The 18745-nt window shown below is 38.6% G+C and overlaps 1 protein-coding gene across 6 annotated transcripts in view; it reads right to left on the reverse strand.

Moving 5' to 3' along the window:
* FAT3 (FAT atypical cadherin 3) overlaps nt 1-18745 on the reverse strand; it is a 396115-nt gene that overhangs the window by 79821 nt on the left and 297549 nt on the right. For all 6 annotated transcript variants that reach the window (XM_088051032.1, XM_088051035.1, XM_088051033.1 and 3 more), the window contains 3 exons: nt 13702-13841; nt 4090-4365; nt 2304-2514 (listed from right to left, as the gene is read on the reverse strand). In XM_088051032.1, coding sequence (XP_087907158.1) covers nt 2304-2514; nt 4090-4365; nt 13702-13841 — 627 coding nt within the window. The remainder of the gene's footprint in view (nt 1-2303; nt 2515-4089; nt 4366-13701; nt 13842-18745) is intronic.

Below are 18745 nucleotides of genomic sequence, written 5' to 3' on the forward strand. Positions count from 1 at the left end.
GTCACATTTACAGACACTACAAATGCCGCTGCTGTTATTTTGTCAGTGCTTGCTAATACAAATAATTTTGAGCCACTGAATATCTCCTGCAAGGCCAGAGCTGGTTCTTCTCCTTTAGGAATTTCTTATGAAATTACACAAAAACTACTTTCTTTACCAATTGCTCTCTTCAGAGCAATGTAAGATAAGGTGAGTAATTCCCCTGAATCAGAGGGCTGTGTACAATCCTGAATTCTGCAGTTAAAATCAATATCCTCAACTGCACATTTTATGGATCATAGAAACTACAGCAGCAGAATACTGAATTTTGATGCATCTGAGATTGGGACATCTGTGGATAATGAAACTGGAGGAGTGTGAGGCCTGGAGTGTGAGTAAATGGAAGTCTGAGGTCTGACATTGCAGAGAGAGCTCATGAGGAAATGGAAGTCTGAGGTCTGACATTGCAGAGAGAGCTCATGAGGAAACATAAACAGGCTGTAATGAAAAAGAGAGTCACTAGAAATCATCTAACAGCTAAAGCATCTTTTCTAATCACAGTATTTTTCTGTCTGCATCATGTAGGATTCTATTACCAATGTAATGGGAACTACAGTCCTTAGATGTCAGGATGCTCTTTACATTATGGTGGCACCTCCAGATGATTTGGAACCCATAATAGTAATAAGGTGTCAAGAAAAAGCTGGAAATAATCTTGAAAAACACTGCTCCAAAAACCTGATCCAGTGGGCTCAGAATTTGTTCCTTAAGGCACAGCGCTGTCCTGTCTGGGCACGTGTAAGATTACCTCTAATTTAAGTTAAAGGCCACTGGAGAATACTGAGAAATAACTGCTCAGACCAAATGCAGGGCATAAAGGAAATATTTGGAGTGCTAACATCTTCCTCATTCTAAGTTCAACACTTTCAGCTGCAAAAGATTTCACATTCTGGTTTGCTGAAGGTAATCTCCTTCCACAGAGCATACAAGATAATGACAGAAAAAATGTTCCTTGGGCCTTCTCTAAACTTCAGGTTATATCATCTTAATTTAAGGTGTGAGTTTGAATGATATGAAGCTAAATCAGTATGAGACAGTGTAGATACTCTTGTTTCATTAGTTATTTGTCACTTAGCCTGTTCCTAATTGACATAAGCTATCCTAGCCAGTAACAAGTCTTTATAATATAGGGATAAATAATGATGTAGTAGGATGAGACACTAATGCCAGGAAAGGCTTGTGATCTGCCTAATGTGAGTGCAATCTGAAGTACCTGTAACTTCTTTTTATGGCAATATAAGTTTCAAGTTTTGCTAGTATTACAGTGGAAAGATTCATACTATGAATCAAGCTCCTTAAGCAGAAATGAAACATTACAAAATGCTAAGGTTACAAATTTCTAATTCTTTCTCTCTTTTTCCAGGCACCCCCCTCTTATATATCTGTCAATGGTTTATCTCAAAGATAATTCTTCTGATTCATGTGACCCAGAGAAACTTAAATTTACTTGCATGTATGTCAGTGATAATGCAAATGTTTTACTACTGTGCTATTGCACCTGTAGAAGAATGCTTTTGCTGGAACAGACTGTGTGCTGAATGTAAATATCCACAGCTTAACAGCAAAAGTAATTTTTATCTGGTATCAGATAGTTAGTTAGTTAGTTAGTTAGTTAGTTTCAAGAGACCTTGTGCCATTAAAATGCTCTGGCAGAAGTTTTAGCATAGTCCTGTTCTTAGTCTCTGTGCTCCTGTGGTCTGAATAGTGGCAAAGATGTCAGGACATAACAGCTGTTGTGGTATTTTTTTATGGAGGATCCACTGTACACTAGTCTGAAAACAGAACCCTGAAAACAAGTCACTGGCTGCAGTTTTGAGCAACTATCTTCCGTGATGGCTTTGACCCAATGACTCAGAGGTAGCAGGCTCTGTAGCCATCTGTTGAAAATGACTCAGTCACAGAATAACAGAATGGCTGGGCTGGAAAGGGACCACTGGAGAGCATCTGGTCCAACCTTCCTGCTAAGACAGGTTCACCTAGAGCAGGTTGCACAGGATCCTGTGGGGTTCTGAATGTCTCCAGAGGAGACTCCATGACCTCTCAGAGGCAACCTATTCCAGAATGAGTTTGTTCTGACAGGTTTTGAGTACAGTAGAGTCAAAAAAAGAATTAAAAAAAAACCCAATGAAACAACTCCTTTGCCCATCTGTACAGGAGAAAGTAGACCAAAGAAGCTGAATTGTGTGTCAAGACAGATCACCATCACATCACTGTTCTGTGTCTGGCACAATTCATGGTACTTCACTTTTGGCCTCTGTCCTAACCTGCTTCAATAGTATAGATAAGCTCTGCATTTTCTCCTTTGTCTTTGTCCAGAGCCGTGACCTGCAACACTGCTGAGCCAACTGCTGCTGATTCAAACACTGAGGCTTCATACAATGGGCTGGTGAAGTAGGGACTGTGGTCATTGGAGTCTTCCACATTTATGATGACTCTGGCCAGGTTTCTTCTATAAGGGAATTCTTGATCTCGAACCTATAGAACAAGTGCATAACACACAATTTGACAGTCATCTAGCAAAACTTCACAAATATTACTCATCTGAGTGTGAATACTACTTTCAGTTCTATTTAATACAAGGTAGTAAAAAAATCCATTTGTCCCAAACAGTCTGAAATACATTCACACATGGGATGGCAGATACTAAAATCAGAGAAACAGGAAGGAGCTTAGTGACTTTTTTTTTTCACTTGTGAAAACATGCATTGCAGCTAACCATCATGACATGAATTTCTGAAGTGGCAGCTTAAATTTGGGTTGAGGTTTGCAAGAAATTCTTTTTTTTTTTTACTATTTGCTGAAAGGTCATGCCTTTTTCTTGCCACTGCCTTCTTTACAGCATATAGGCATGTCAGTCTAGTGCTTGTAGCTGACAATGGACTACTTCATGATTATACATGTAGATGATCATGTGAACAGTAAATAGAGCAGGAATCACTTTATGAAGTGCTGGTAGCTGTCAACAGAGGTGTAAATTACCACAGCTGTCTCAACCCTATCCAAAATACCTCAGCACTGCTTCACTGATAATCCTGCCACCACTATCTCCCCAACATTTTAATTCTTCTTAAACAGAGGAAAAGACCTGTTGTATAAGATGAAGATCAAAACCAAGCACCAGGGAATTATCTCTCTTAGCCAAATGTTTCTGTGACTCAGTTTATAGCTATTTCTTAATCTGCTTGTCAAAGGACTTGCAACATTTTACTCTGTGAGTGGAGACCACACTCAGCTTGATCTTTCTGCATTTCACAGCAGCTTTTTGCATTCTAGGGTGCCCTGCCAAAGCTTCCCCTGGACCTAACACACCATGAGTAGTTCCTTAGAGGGCCTCTGCTGCAGAAGTCTTAAGTGGTTAAAGAAAGTAGTGGACTACAATGTTTAAACTAACACAATGTTTTTTGTTGTTTGGGTATTTTTTGCGTGTTGTCTTTTGTTTGTTTTTTTGTTTGTTTTTTAATCAAAACAAAAATGTCCATGATATACAATCTCCACTTGAAAACAGACAGATTTATATTCTGTAGTCCAGGCATGCCAAGCAAAACTTGGTAATTAACTTTCTTCTGCATACCCAAAGATTTGGAAATGTCGATAAAAAAAAGCTATTTTGTATATCAACAGTTTATGTACTGAAATAAGTCCATAAAAGTAAGCTATAAATGAAGCTTGTATTGAGAAAGGCTGTAGCATTCTCCATGGCAAGAAAGCAGTTATCTCCCTGTGAATAACTTCTCAAATAACTTTCAGCCTCACTTCAGAAACTATGAAAATTACCTTGAAGGAGAGGACCAGATGCCAAGAGATTAAATAATTTCCTGCTTGCTCTCCCTTGAGATAGAGAATCATATCACATTCCATACAATGAATTCAGAATAAAGTTTCCCAAAAAGCTGAAATAAAAACTGTGAAATAAATACACAGCAGGGCAGGTAAGATTAAATTAGTGGCTACTCACTGCACTGAGTCCTTTGCTCAAGTGAAGACTACTCCATGTCTGTACCTGAAGCAGCCACGACTGTGGCCAGACCCAAGGGAATATTGCATTCTTACCATGACATTAAGGATGTGCTTATCTTGAGCTTCGTGGTCTAATCTCTCAGCCGTGTAGAGAACCCCAGTGTTGGGATCAATTCTGAACTTCCTCATGCTGACTGTATCGATGCTGCTGTGAATGGTGTAGCTCAGCTTATGCTTTTCGTCTCTGTCTATAGCCTCAATTTGCAGAATTTCAGTATCAGGGAGGATGTCCTCTGAAATGGTGACATCGTAATTTGGCTGAGAGAATTCCGGGCCGTTATCGTTGTTATCCAACACTTTGATGAGAACCTACAGTTAGTAAAAAAAAGAAATTCGAAGTTATTGAAGTCTAGTGAGACTACTGAATAAGCACCTAGAGAAATGCAATTTGCTTTGAATGGCTGAAGATGTTATGCTGCTGCATGGTGGGACTGAGAAATGTTATTTAATATTAAATGCTTACTTTTCAGATCAGAAGAAATGGAAAGGATTTGACTTTGGAAGCAAAATGATACTAACTGTAAGACCTACTCAGAGCCTGATAAAGAAGACCATATTTTCATCTGCAGTGGTCATAAGGAAAGATTTTGTCCTTCCTTGTAACTGCCTCAGTTACAAGAGACTTCTAGAACTATCATCCAATTTCCTTTCCCCTTCACTATTAATAAGGTTATAAAAGAATCCTTTTCACATTGCTTAAATCTGCTTTTTATACAATCAAGATTCAGCTGAATCCTCTGTTTTCTGTCCAGTATATTGTATTGGGGCTTACTGGCAACATCAAATTGTAACAGCAGTGGAGACTTCAAGTTGCTGTGACACCTCAGATGGTTCTTACAGCACCTGCGGTGTGCAGAGGAGACACAACCTCACTACCACACAAGCACACCCCACACAGATCAATACGTACCACCAAGGACAGCTGATCTCAGGGCACTGGTGACACAGAAGGATTCTATTTTTTGTTACATCCACACTCTCCCTTTGCCAGTGATGGCTGTCTTTATTGCCAGCTAATTCTCTTTCCCCTCCAACACCTATTTTCCTCCTTTCTGTTGCAGTTTATGAATAGCAGAACACTAAAACTGTGAATGAACACCGTGCTCAAACTGTCTCTGAAACTTCAATATTGATCTTAAGGAAACCTGGAGAGGGACAGAACAGGCCAGGGTGCTGCTCTTGCTGCCTATTACACCCATTTCAATATATCACAAACTGACCCTGATAAATAATAAGAATCACTGCTTTCCAAGCTTTGCCTTTCACAAGTTACATTATGCATGTGTTGCTCTGATGACATTTTGTGGGTTTTGCCATTGGAGAAGTCACTCCCTGGGGGAAATGTGCTTTGCAGACTTTGTAAGCCACAGATAGCTGTGGGCAGTGTGGCAGCAAAACCCTTGACAAACTATGTAATACTGAAAGCTGAGATCTGAAGAGTTGACTCTTTTTCAGTGCTAGAAACAAAAGTATCTTTTCCAGAATATGCCTGTGAAAGCACACATATAATTTTACAGTAAGTGAAACAGAACAAACTTTTTATTCAAAGGCTTTGAAATAAGAAAAAGTCCAATTAATGACTTGGGAAAGGCCACACACAGGACTCCTTGGTCAGAGTAGGAGACCTGACGCATCACTCATGATTTCTTTGTTGCTTTGTTACTCGGCTCTTTTTTAAGCAAGTATTTTGTTATTTTGCTTGATCAAGCCCTGTTCACCCATACTTTCTTAACACAAGGACAATACAGCTATACTTTTACTGCAATATTGCACAAACAGATGTTGGCCTCAGAAGGAAATGAAACTTTAGATTTCCATGATATGTGGAAGGCTTTGCAGAATACATTACCAGAAGGAACATGAGCAGTTGTAAGAAGCAGTTGTAATGAACTAGCCTGGGAACTGTTCAAAAGACAGCTGAAATAAAATGCTCTGTAAGTTAAATGGCATAGGACCTGGATTCCATACAATTTAATTTTCACCAGATTATGGCACGCCAGAGTGAAGCAGGGTGAAGCTTATATTAAGTTATGCTTCAGTCTTGGACAGATAGCAATAAAATTGGGGGGTAATACACATTACTAGGCCTATAATAACGATGAAGAGTTACTTAGGTTTTTATAGTTTTATTGTTGCTGTAATATATCAAAGCATGTTTCTGATCTGAGGAAAAAAATCCACCCAAATATATGTCTTAAAAATATGTGAAGAAACTAGATTAACATATGAAAGAAAGCCTGAGGAAAAGATTAAAGTCTTGAACTCTAATCTAATGGAGCAGAGAGCCAGTGCTGAACCACTTTTTTCAGTGTAAGGGAGAGACAAGAGAAAAAAATAGGATTTGGGGATAATCACTGTTTAATACTTACAGGTATTTTCTTGAGCAGTTTTGATACTCTCAGTCCTTGACAGGTACCACTATAACATGACTGGATTTTTTTTACTGCTGCACTGTTAACACAGATAATTTATTTTTTCTTTTCATTTATGACCAAAAACTTTGTCATGTATCGTTTTAGACAGTCCAACAGAGAAGTAAAAACTTTTCAAATGGGTTGAAAACACCAAGAGTGTTTGACTCTGCTGACAACAGTACAGTACAGCCTAACTTGAACAAGTAAGCTTCCATGTGAGGGGACAGGCTTGTATCTGTGAATTTATTTTTTAAAATGGTGTGAGCAAGCTGAAGATGTTCTGGGAGACAAAAAAATAAATGTACAGAAACACACCAATGTGTCTTAGAAGTACTGCTACAGCAGTGACATGCTATTTTGTTTGCATGGTATATGATCACCCCAGAGCAGCAATTCACTTCCTGTAATATCTAATGCATTTTGGGATGTCTGCAAACTGAGAAATCAGAAAAGGGCAAAAAGGTTTCTCCATCCCAAGGCACTATGACTGTCCAAGCCACAGCTTCATGATTTTTGCCTTCACTAGACTGCACAAAGTGAACAGGGTGGAACTGGACCAGCATCAGAGACCAAGGGTAACCCATGAGACTGTGGAAATTACAGTATGGATTCAGAGAGAAGCATTTCTTCCCACTGAAAAAGGTGTAAGTTGTTGCCCTGACACATATATGGACATAATCATGTGTGGGGAGTGTGAGGCATGGAGGGGGTAAAGATAAAAAAATTGAGGCCCTCATTCACTGTGATTATCAAACTTACAGGGAGCTATGCACTTAAAATTGCTTTGATCATTGCCAAAAAAACCCTTATTTTTCCTTCTTTATCTTTTCTCTCTTTCACTTCACATCTACTATAAGACTGATCAAGTGCCTGTTTAAGTGGCAGGCATCTTCCTCCCTAGAGATGCCAGTATTTTAATGATTTGTCAAGTGATCTACATTGAAATACACATTATTTATTACATACTTTGCACTTCAACAGCCACTTCCATCTGGAGATGGAAGGCAGTGGGTTAGAGATGCTAATGAATAAAGAAGTCATTATTGATTCACAATTTCTTCTATTTAAGCAGTTAAGAGTATTTCTAATTTTTGTCAGCTGTCCTTCAAAATCCCCGAGAGTCAATTGTAATTTTAACATTTCTCTCCTTTAATAGAGGGGGGTGTATTTTCCTTGCAACAAAAGAAAGTTAGGTTATATATGGGAATACTGATTATACAGAGCTCTGTTAAACCTATAAATGGAATTCTTTAATGTTCTTAAAAATTGAGCTATCTTGGGAGTTACTTGAAACAAAATCAGGTAAAAGAAAATGGAATTTTAGTCCCATTTTAAATAGGTATTAGTCCCATAGTTCTTACAATATTTCTCAGGAGAAAGTGACTATTATCCCCATATTTTGCCCAGGAAAATAATGCCTTGCACCAAGGCTACCAAAATCACAGGTGAAGGGCAGTGGTCAAGCTGGGGAAGGTGTTTTAAGTTTATTTTTGAGCCACAGCCCTTTTATTAGGTCACCTTAAAATGCCATCCTTCCTATGCAGATTTCCTGCTTCATCAGGATAACTTCTAGTAAGATGTTCCTTCAACAGAAATAAAGGAAAATGTGACACTCACATGAATACCAGGCTCATAGAAAACCTGATCCTACAAACATACATGAAATTGACTAAACTGAGTGCCACCGGATTGTTAATAAGAGCATAGTTTCTCAAGTTCATTTAATGGCTGCCAACTTTAGGCATAAAATCTTGGTACTGTTGAAAAATTTCCTGTTGACTTCAAAAGGGTCAGGAAAAGGGTCAGGAAAAGGGTCCTTGAAGTCTTACACTTTAGCCAGCTGGTAGCACATCCTTCACCTCAAATCAAGTGTTACACTACTCAAGTGACTCAGAGACTCCCAGTGTCTGTGTAATTTAGTATTTTCTACGTATTTATTCCCAAATGGAAGATATGGCAAGAATGAGCTGTGTGACATAAATATCCTTCATTACTGTGTAGGTGCCCAGGGTGTTAAGCTATGACAATACCCACTGTGTAGGATCAAAGCCAGGCTTTAAAAGTTTCCCAACACATCTCCAAAAGGTGACGAATGGAAATGTTTACTGTTTGTTGGCTGCTAAGTAGGGATTTCTCTTTGCTGACGACTGTTCAAGATTACTGACTGAACTACTTTTCATTGACAAACATTAGCCAAAAGTCCTTTTCCACGCTCATAAAGCCAACATGCAGCAAACCAGTCTCTGCCTGGTTCTTCTTGAAAGCCCGTATCTTTTCCAGTGCATTGTGGGCTTCAGAAAGGCAGGCTTGCCTCCTTCTGCGTCCATTGTGTGGAGCCTAATTTATAGTCTGAACAAGCGCTTCATGATAAAAGATTTGCTTCTCCCTGCTCACTTCCTATTTCCCACAGTTAAAGCAAGTTTCAAATAAAGGAATCACGGGCCTCCAAGATTACAAATTAGGCAAAGTAACACTCAGAGCATTAGCAAAGACTTTGTACTCAAAATGGTAAGTGAAAGGCCTAGAGAAATACAATCAAATCAAAGCAGGACAAAACCTAATGCAGGAAGTCTTTCCAAAGCTGTTTTTAATGTTGCCCATAACAAATACCTTTGGTTTAGGCACAGACATACTGGAGTGAAAACTGGGTAAATGCCAGCAGCTGCTTTACAGACATTTGAAGCTAGAAGAATCTGCTTGGCTAATTGCTTGGTCTAGGCACCGTGTTGTAGTACAACCTATTAAGTGCCTGAATTATTTAAACTCAGGTTACACTTCTGTACAGGTTTTGAAATGCATTTTGATTCAATACTGCTTTCAATAGTGTTAGAACATAGCTTTATTTTCTACTTCCTGACAAGTTTTTCTTTCCTCCAAACCCCAAGTTTAACATAAAAATTCAGTTTCCCTACCAACTTCAGTGGCCAGTTATTTATACTTTACTGTGTTCTTTGTGTTATGTTAAAATTGAAAGAAAAATCTTTGCTTCATAGGCAAGGCAGTGCTGAGAGTACTGGATGTGACAGGAAAAAAATCAAGGATTGGATTGGTTACAGTTTGGAGGAAATGTTCAACAGAGCAAAAGCGAAAAATTGAATTGAATCCCCATGTCTCTTTTTCTGCCCTAGAAGAATCCACAGCCCAGAATTGCTTCTGGCAGGCTCTAATGTCTTATCTACATTTTGGCCATGGTCCTCTAAGAAGAGCTTTTCACCATTCATTTAAGAGAACCACCCTCACTCAGGGTGACTGATCAGCTCCTCTTAAGAAAATGTTGTAAAGAGAAGGTGATCTCTGAAAGGTGAGACAGAAACTCAGAGTTAAAAGTCAATCCCCAGCACAAGAATAAATTAAAATTCCAAAACCTTCTGCAAGAAGAGACAGAAAGGAGCAGTAAGTAACTTCTGTCTGCTCTTCCAGTCTAGTGGGCTCCAGAAGAAGGTATTATAAGTGAACATGTATTGATCTGCAGAAACTTTTCTGAGGGAATTGCACATTACCCTCTGAGTGCCCATTCTACTGGCAAATAGTCAGGTGGTTTTGCAGTAAGTGAAACAGAGGTGCTTTTTGCCTCATAGCTCGGAAGCAACAGCCTTCATGCTCTAGCGTATCTTTTCTATAGCAGTTACGATGATGAGAAAGGAGGAGAAGGTAGGAAAATAAGGAGTAAAACCATCTTTTGCACATAGTAACATCACTCCAGAGGCTGTTCTTTGAAAAATATAATTATCTACAAGGACAACATTCTCAATAAAACTGAAACATTATAATAACTTAAATGGTAGCTCAGTGATTCCCCCCAGTTCTCTGTTTCTGTGGATATTTTAGCAAAACTCAAGATGCACTACAAATAAGTAAATAAATGCTATTCCACTCCTCTGTTGCACCTGTAGGTAAAAGATCAAAGTTGTTCAGTAAAAAAAGAGGTTTGGGATAAACCTGACTCATGACCAGGAGAATTTCTAATATTTCAGAGTCAAATTTGCGGCAGTAGTAGGCATTTAGATGCCAGTAAAATGAATCCTTGTGAGAAGAGACTTCTCTCTGCTCAAGCAAGGGCCCAAGACCCTTCTGCAGCCCAAAGGGAGTTGATGGCCATGGCAGGCAGCAGTCACTGCACAGAGCTGCTGTCCCAACTCTCTCTCCAGCACACTGGATACAGAAGCCCCAATCCCTCTGCAAAGCCAGCAGCTGCAGGAGTTGCGTTTCGTGGGAATTTAGAGAAAATGTATGCCTTCAGCCTTTAGTAAACGACTGCGTGGCCTCAAGCAATGAGGGATGAAAGAAAGGGAAAAAGCAAAAATTCTCCCTGGCTAGATCAGGAGACTTAGCCATTCTAGAAGTTAATCACCATGACTGAAGTTTTATACCCACACTTCAAATATATAAATCTAACAAGTCAACATTTCTCCATATTCTCCCTTCTCCATTCCTCCCCATCCCAACTGCTGCCTGGATGATTTGGGCATAGATGGAAGGGCAGCACGGTGACTGGCAGTGGCTCAACAAGTCCTGGCACTTTGGTTCTCACTTTGGAGATTTTTTTTTTTTTTTTTTTTTTTTTTTTACAACAGTGAACCATTATTACAACAGATGTAACTTTTAAATCAAAATTATTTCCTTCCTCTCATGGTACAGTAATGAACCATGTGCACAGTAAGGCATGAAGGAAGTGCTGGAGTTTAAGTCATGCAGGGACATTGCTGAAGAAATTTCACCAAGTCCATGCAAGGGATCATGTTACCCAAATAAAAATCTTTGGCATTTTTATGCTGTATTTTACCACCTCCAACTGTATAATAGACAGAAGGCCAGGAAGAGATAAAGGAAAACAGCTGGGGTGGAATAAAAAGCAAGTGTTCCATTGCACATGGTGATCATCAGCTGTTTCATAATAAACCATCATACTTTGAATTATTTCATTGTTATTCAAGGGGACGTATTTATAAAATTGCCTTCTACCCACTTTGTCTTCTACCATAACCTCCTGCAGGTACAGTTAAAAATCCAGGTGGAACTGTGTACATAGAACAAAATACTTAAAATGTTGTTTTATCAAAAATCAGAATAAGGCAACTGAGAGCTATCAGTAAGTAGATCTATTCTATGATCTAATTAACCCTATCAGCTTTACATTTTTTCATTGTTTTTCTAAAAGGAAATTAAGATGAGGAAGATAACCAAAGGCTCCAAAGTACAGCTAAAAATACAGTAGGGAAGTTTTGCAAAATGAAGAAATAAATAGAAAGGCCACAATTCTGGCACTTTTCAGATAAAAATCACTTTTGAAATCTGTTGTGAAGACCAAAAGAAACACATACTCGGATGCCCTGGCCACAATGAAATAATTAAACAGTATCTACACAGAGAGAAGAAGGTAGGGGAAGGAAGGGTCTGTACCCACTATTAATGCTGTACTATTGCAATCTGAAACTATCTTACATTCCTAGATGGGTCACATCGCTGTTAAAAAGAACGCTCAGGCTTCTTTTAGAATGCAACAGCTTTACTGAAATATGTTTTTACCATATGTTTTAATTAAAAATGTAGGGGTTTCATCCAACTAGGTTTTGAGGACTGTTACATGGGTCAATTTATAAAATCAAAAGCAGCAGAAACAATAAACGCAATGTCCATGAGAAATTACTTTAATCCAGCATGTTTGAAATTCCCCAAGCTTTTTAATATTTTTTTGGCTGAAGTGTTTGCAAGAAAGAAAAAAGATCACATTAGGTATTCAGCACCATCTGAAATGTGGACTAAGAGTGTAACCAAGATAAAAAACACAGCATAACAAAAAAAAAAAAAAAAAAAATCAGATATTGAAGAAAATGCCTTATGGAAAGAGAACATAAAGAGGTCAGTCATTCTCCTTCATTTGTCCACCGGAAGACTGAGAGGTGATTTGAGTATTGTGAGTGCCTTCCTGGGGAGAAAATAGTAGTTTTTAAAGAGTTCCTTAATTGAGCAGAGAAAGGCATAACAGGGAACATGGGCCAGATATAATCAAGCTTAAGTTGAGGGATGTTTTTAGCAGAGATGCAATTAATTCTGAAACTAACAGGGAAAACAGTGGATTTCCTTCCACCTAACTTACTATGAACTGCTATTTTCTTACCAAGGGTGGATTGCTGGGAGGAAACATTCGACATTTTAGGGCTGGGTTATAAACAGAATATATAAACAGGAATTCAGATTGAGAAAGCACTCAATGATTTACACAGTTTCTTAGAAAAGCTGGTGTTGTGGCTCAGTGAATACAGATTTACATCCAAAGCATTTGAGCAAAAAGGCAAGGTACAACAGAAGCATCTGCATGTGCATGCGTATATGTAAACAAAAATGTTCAGGCTTTCCTTCTGAATTATAAAGAAGAAAATAACATCAAAAACCTATTTTTTTTTCATTTACACTTGGGGAGTAACTCAGATGTAGAATTTCAGGCCCTAAGTAATCCACAGGCCACAACTCCACCTCATATCAAAGGATTTTGCTGTTTGAAGTCTCCCTGGTGCCACACCTGGACCTCAGAGTCCCTGTCCTCATACCATGACCCAATTCCAGACTGGTTCCCACTGAACAGAGACCTAGGCTCTGCATCAGGGTCTCTCCTACAAAGACGTGTCAGAGCCAGCATTGCTCCAGCTGATCACGTTTATCTGACCCAACTTTTAGGCAATGAGCCTGATAAGCAAGCCTGGTTTTAAAAGCTTCAGTGGGGCTGCTTCATAGAAGACTGTAATCACAGGCAGTGACACTAAAGGAGGGATTCTTTGAATTTTAAGTTTTGCCTCTGAACAATTTCTTCTCTGAACAATTGATCTTGTGTCCCACATTTGGGTCTTTGGAGGATGAGAGGTATAAACTCCATTTAACACAATCAATAGCAATATTCCCCAACACCATGGAGCACTATTGTATTTTGGACTATTATGGGGCGACACAATTGTCAAAATCTAGGCTTAGCTGCCTGTGATAGGGACTCCCTCAGCTGGAGGAAGGCAAATTACTTTCATGTGAGCAGGAAGAGAACAAAAGGAGAAATAATGCTTTGAAACATTCAACAGCCGATTCTTTACAGCCAGATGGAAAGGCTCTGAAAAATATCCCCTATCCATTGGTTGTCTCAAAGGATGAGGTTTCACTTGAATCGAAAAATTAATAATTTTTATAGCATATACATTCCAGTAACAAATGAATAACTTGCCAAGAAAGGAATGTGATATTCTACCTGAGTTGTGGCAATGTTTGTTCCATCGGTGACCTCCACAGTCATATTATACATTGACCTCTGCTCTGCATCCAAGGGCTTTGCAATGACAATAGTGCCCACTCCCTTCTTCGCGTCGAAAGAACTATCGTAATTCCCTCCTAATTGTTGCACAAAAATACAATCAAATTAGCCATCTCTTGAAAATCTCAATTGCAAGTATTCCTAAAAATGAGCATATCTGTTTAGTGCCATCTTAATGGCCTCTCTTAGCGTACGCAGTACGCCTAGTGATACTTCTTTGTTCGTAACTCATTTATATTTCAAAGCAGAGTCTGTACATTGAAAAGCAGGTATCATTAAAATGCATTGCCAGAAGAAAGAATAAAAATCTAGCAGTACATTTTAGTAAACTATAGCTGAATCTGTAAAAAGAATCAAATGGCTATAAGCCCCTAAGATATGTGCCCTTGTAGTTTGAATAACAAACAAGAATAATCATCTATTTGTATAATAGTCATTTCAAAGGGTTTTATTCTGCAAATTTTATTTTCAGGAAATTCTCACTGATACTTCTGGGTGCAAATACCATCATCTAAGTTTTTAAAATTACAATTATAATAAATTAAAAAAAAGCAAATAGAGATTTATTATGTTAATACCAAGGACAATGATAATTACTGGCAGCAAAGGTCAAATTCTGCCAGTCTTTTAGGAATTATTCAAATAGATCTGACAGGATACACAACCTAAATTCTTTTCAATGCAACAAAAACCCTCACAAAGCACTGTTCAAATACTAACATCCCCTTTTCCTGACACACACTGAATGATGCAGCAGTGGGAAAACCCTCCTAAGTACTGAGTGAAAGAAAGAAAAGTAAAAGAAAGCTATAAATAATACAATCTCAAATATCATTTCAGATTGAAGGGTTACAAGATTTGTCAGCCACAGCTATAGTTTATAAATTTGAACCACTCATTATTTTGGAAAGCAAAGCATACACTCCCTGCTGATAAGCTGTTTTTTTACTCACTCATCTATAAAGTGTAATTTATTATTAGTTGAGTCCGAAATTTTTGGAGGCTAGGGACAGGGAGAGGTGGGACACAACACTGCTGACAGACAAACTCTTAAGGTATATTCATAACACAGCAATTCAATGCCAAGCCAGTTCTACAGAGATGAAAAGCCTTTCAAACCCCACTGGTTATGAGACTTGTGTAACAGCTGCTGAAACCTCTTGAGATGAGGTCCACAGGTAGAAAAATATCCATCCCATTAACTTAGCTCTGGTGAAATATATATAAAGAAAGATATATGTGAATGGCTGGTAGCATCACAAGATGGCTCTTGAAATGTTAGGGCTGGGGACTGGGTAGAGAAGAGTCTTCCATGCTCTCTCATCTGCATGGAGTGCTGACCAGGAACTGGCTTTATACTCAGAAGCAGTCATGCATTTAGTGAGAGAAGAAGGTTTTGGCATTTGAAGAAGTTGAAAATTGGGAGGTAATACAGCAAAATCACAGCCCCCGAATTCCATAATGTGAAGGAACCCTCACTTCTACCTCTTGCACGGGCTATTGCAAAGAAAGGGCAAGGTGGAAGAAGCATTGCTCCGTCCATCTTTGCCTTGAAAGACATTCCAGGATGGGTAAAAGAAAATGGGAGGAGAAAATAAGAATGCAGGTGACTGCTGCAGAGGAAAGGCAGAACTGGTGAACTTCTGCCCACTGAAATGATCCAAATGTAGTAATTTCAGATGTGCCATCAGATTTCCACATGTTGAATAGATGTATGTCCATATATACAGGTCTAATCCTAATAGATGAAGTTGTGGTCTTCCAGGAAATCACTGCCACTGGATCTGTTGTCATTTATGGCAGATAGAAACACTGCTCATTCCTTACCTGCATTCTGCAATCTGTCCGTGATATTTAAGCAATAGCAAGAAATTTGGACATTGATTTTATCTTTGGTGCTCTTTTTTAAAATAAAAAAAAATTAAACAAGTAGTTTGCAAGAAAGTTTTTCTCCCCCAATTAATTTTTGAAATTGATTTACTTGAGAAAAATTGCACCATGAAAACCTCCTTTGAAGAAAAGAGCTTGAGATTCATGCAAGGAAATCTCAGCTGAAATGAAACTAGCCTTGGGACAGTAGGCACATTCCAAAGAGAATAACCATGAAAACAAAGTGCAAGTCTATACTTCAAGATGCTTAATAACCATCTTAATGAGCAATCAAAAATGATATGCTATCAACTGGCACACACTTCCAAAAAAAACTGCCTTTAAAACTTCCAAGAAGCAACATGGAAGGATTAGCAATAAATGACCTTTTGCTGGCTTGGAGCTGGGTTTTCAGGGCACCACATGGTCTACTGCAAATAGACCAACTTCTTCAAGCCATTTCCATTAACTGAAGTATACTCTTCCCCTAAAAGAAGAACTGAATCCATCATGTGAATTTTTTATACATTATTCACATCTTCCAAAATGGTCTAGTGACAAACAAATTACTCTTGGTTGCCAGCCACCACAGCCTACACCTGTAACTAACCAGGCAATGCAGTTCATTTTACATAGAATCATTTTCTATTAAACAAGACAGAAATTGCATCAAACACCGAGGCAGATTGATCAGAGAACATCCTACTGTGAGATTTGTGATTATAATCTATTTTGGAGTGAAACCCTGAATTATTCATGATTCAGTCTTCTGCATTTTAAGAGACCATGGTCAGGTGAAGAACCATGCAGATGGATGAACTTCTGGGAATACTGCCTGAGATAAGGAGTCCTGCCTCTCATCTGCAGTTCTAGAGGCAATCTGCAAATGGTTTGTGCTGCTCCTTGGTTTTCATATATGCTCAAAACATTGTATGAGGTCCTCATATGATAAATGCTTCTGAAGCTGCATTAAACACTGAAGAATTAATGAATTACATAAAAATGCTATCAAAGTTAAACATTAAGGGTCTTATAGATGTGTTAAGTCTATGCAAGGCCTACCAGAAGCATCCACCACAATCATCTTTGAAAGATGGGTGATGGAGTTGCACAAAAAGAGAGGTATCATTCTTATGTAAAAACAAATAGGAATCGTCTCTTTAAAACTCCTGCAGCTGGGAACTCCACATGAAACCACTTCCTTATGAAGGTGTCCATGCAGAGGCTGGAGGGCTGAGGCCCTAGGAGGTCACAGCTGAGAAGGTGTTGGCTTCTGGGGTGATGGAGGCTGTTTTCAGAAGCCTGACGCTGTGTCTGTACTGACCCTTGGGGAGTGAGCTTGCCTGCAGTGCCATAAGCTCCCACAGTATCAGTTTTAACAATTTTACTATTGTCCATTTAAAAGTTTCTGTGATCACAATCTTCAGATGAAAAAGGGCTAGGGATGACGGCATTTTGTTCAGCTGCTCAGATTTATTAACGTGAATTTTCATTACTTATTCCACTTTCCAGCATTTGGCACATGCTTTTCTTTTTATTGTCTACTAAGCCCTGCTTTCAGATACAAGATATGTAGAAGCTGTCTGCTAATGTGCTTGCAATTGCTTTAGGAAAGAAATACTTCAAATGAAGGTAGTACATTGTGAGTTCCTCAGGCACTTTGGGAAAATCAGCGACAAAGAGAGCAAGATGATTGAACTGACAATCTGGCTAGACAAGTTGTCCTGAGAAAGCATTTTAATACTGAATAACCCCAGAGAGATGTGGATTAGCTGTTGTCTACAGCATCATTACAGCCTAAAATGTAATGCTGATACATCTTCAATACAGTTTAAAGATTTCCCTTAAAATAATATGATTAGACTGAAGCACTTTGAATAAAATTTTATGAAAAGTCCACATCTACTTTAAATGCCATCTTTGGATGTTGGAATGACAAAAATTCATCCAGAAAATACTTTTTCTCTCTAATGGATTGCTAAGATTCCCAAAGTCACCTAGCAGAGTTATGTCTACACTTTGGACACCTAAAGTTAAGTGAAATGATTTCCAGCCTTACTTTCTTGAGGTTGATTTTAATGCTTTTGCATAAGCCCAGGAAGCATTAAATTTTTAGATCTAGTAGATTTTAGAACTAGTAATTTTCTATGTAATCTAAAAGCATGTTATAGTTTATAAAGGATTTTCCAGTTCCAGCTGTTATAAGTGCAGCCCAGAAACAGCCCCTGGTACAGAAGATCTTATTAGCTGGTCCTCACTACAACTTTCTAGAGCAGCCTTTATGTTCAGTTTAACAGTTGGTATAGTAGAGTTAAGAAAGAGATCTCAGGAAATTGAACTGAGACACCTCTGAGCCAACAGACTCGAAGTTGTGTATTTGGCATAGAATACATTTTCTGTCTGAATCCAGACTGTTACCTTCGTTCTCAGCTTATTTCTTGGCTTCATAGTCACTATGAACAATTTTTCGTCTGACAAAAGTCCTATATACTTTGGAAAGAATTAATTTTCCTTTTTATAAAAAAGGTATCTAAAAAACCCCAAACCATTGAACCTTGTGAGGCTAACAAGAGAGATGCAATGGGCAGGCCGAGGAAAACTTGAACTATCAAAAGGGATTTCTGAGGGTCAGCTGAAGAATTTGCCGAAGGCAAGGCACAATCCAGATCTTGCACTCTCACAGGACGTAGGCTCTGCATCTCGGTCCCTTTCTAATTTCAGTGCCGGGGTTTTTAATTTTCAAGCATATTCTTCTTATATTGCATTTTGCTGAAAGCAGTTAATTCATTTGGTAGGGCTTTTCCTAGATGTGTTTCCTTTTTGATAAAATGCTGAGCCTCTCCATGTTCCTATCAGTTGCTGATACACATTTTAAGCAGGGGTCATGCTGCTGAGAAAAACAGTTTTTTCCTCTGAGAAGGAAACATGTCAGCAAATCTGGAGAATTTGTAGGCAAATGAATCCCATATGAGGACTTTCTTCCATATTTTCCAGTGGGATGATCAAAAAGGCTGGGATTGAATACCATCTCAGAAATATCTGAAGACTTTAGAGAATCAGACTCGTTCAGCATTAGATGCAAGGATGGATCACACTGAGCTCTGGAAGACAT

Source organism: Pseudopodoces humilis, chromosome 2 (genome assembly GCF_049639895.1).
Source record: "Pseudopodoces humilis isolate 2021_Gansu_Grassland_sample_001 chromosome 2, ASM4963989v1, whole genome shotgun sequence".
Lineage (NCBI taxonomy): Eukaryota > Metazoa > Chordata > Aves > Passeriformes > Paridae > Pseudopodoces > Pseudopodoces humilis.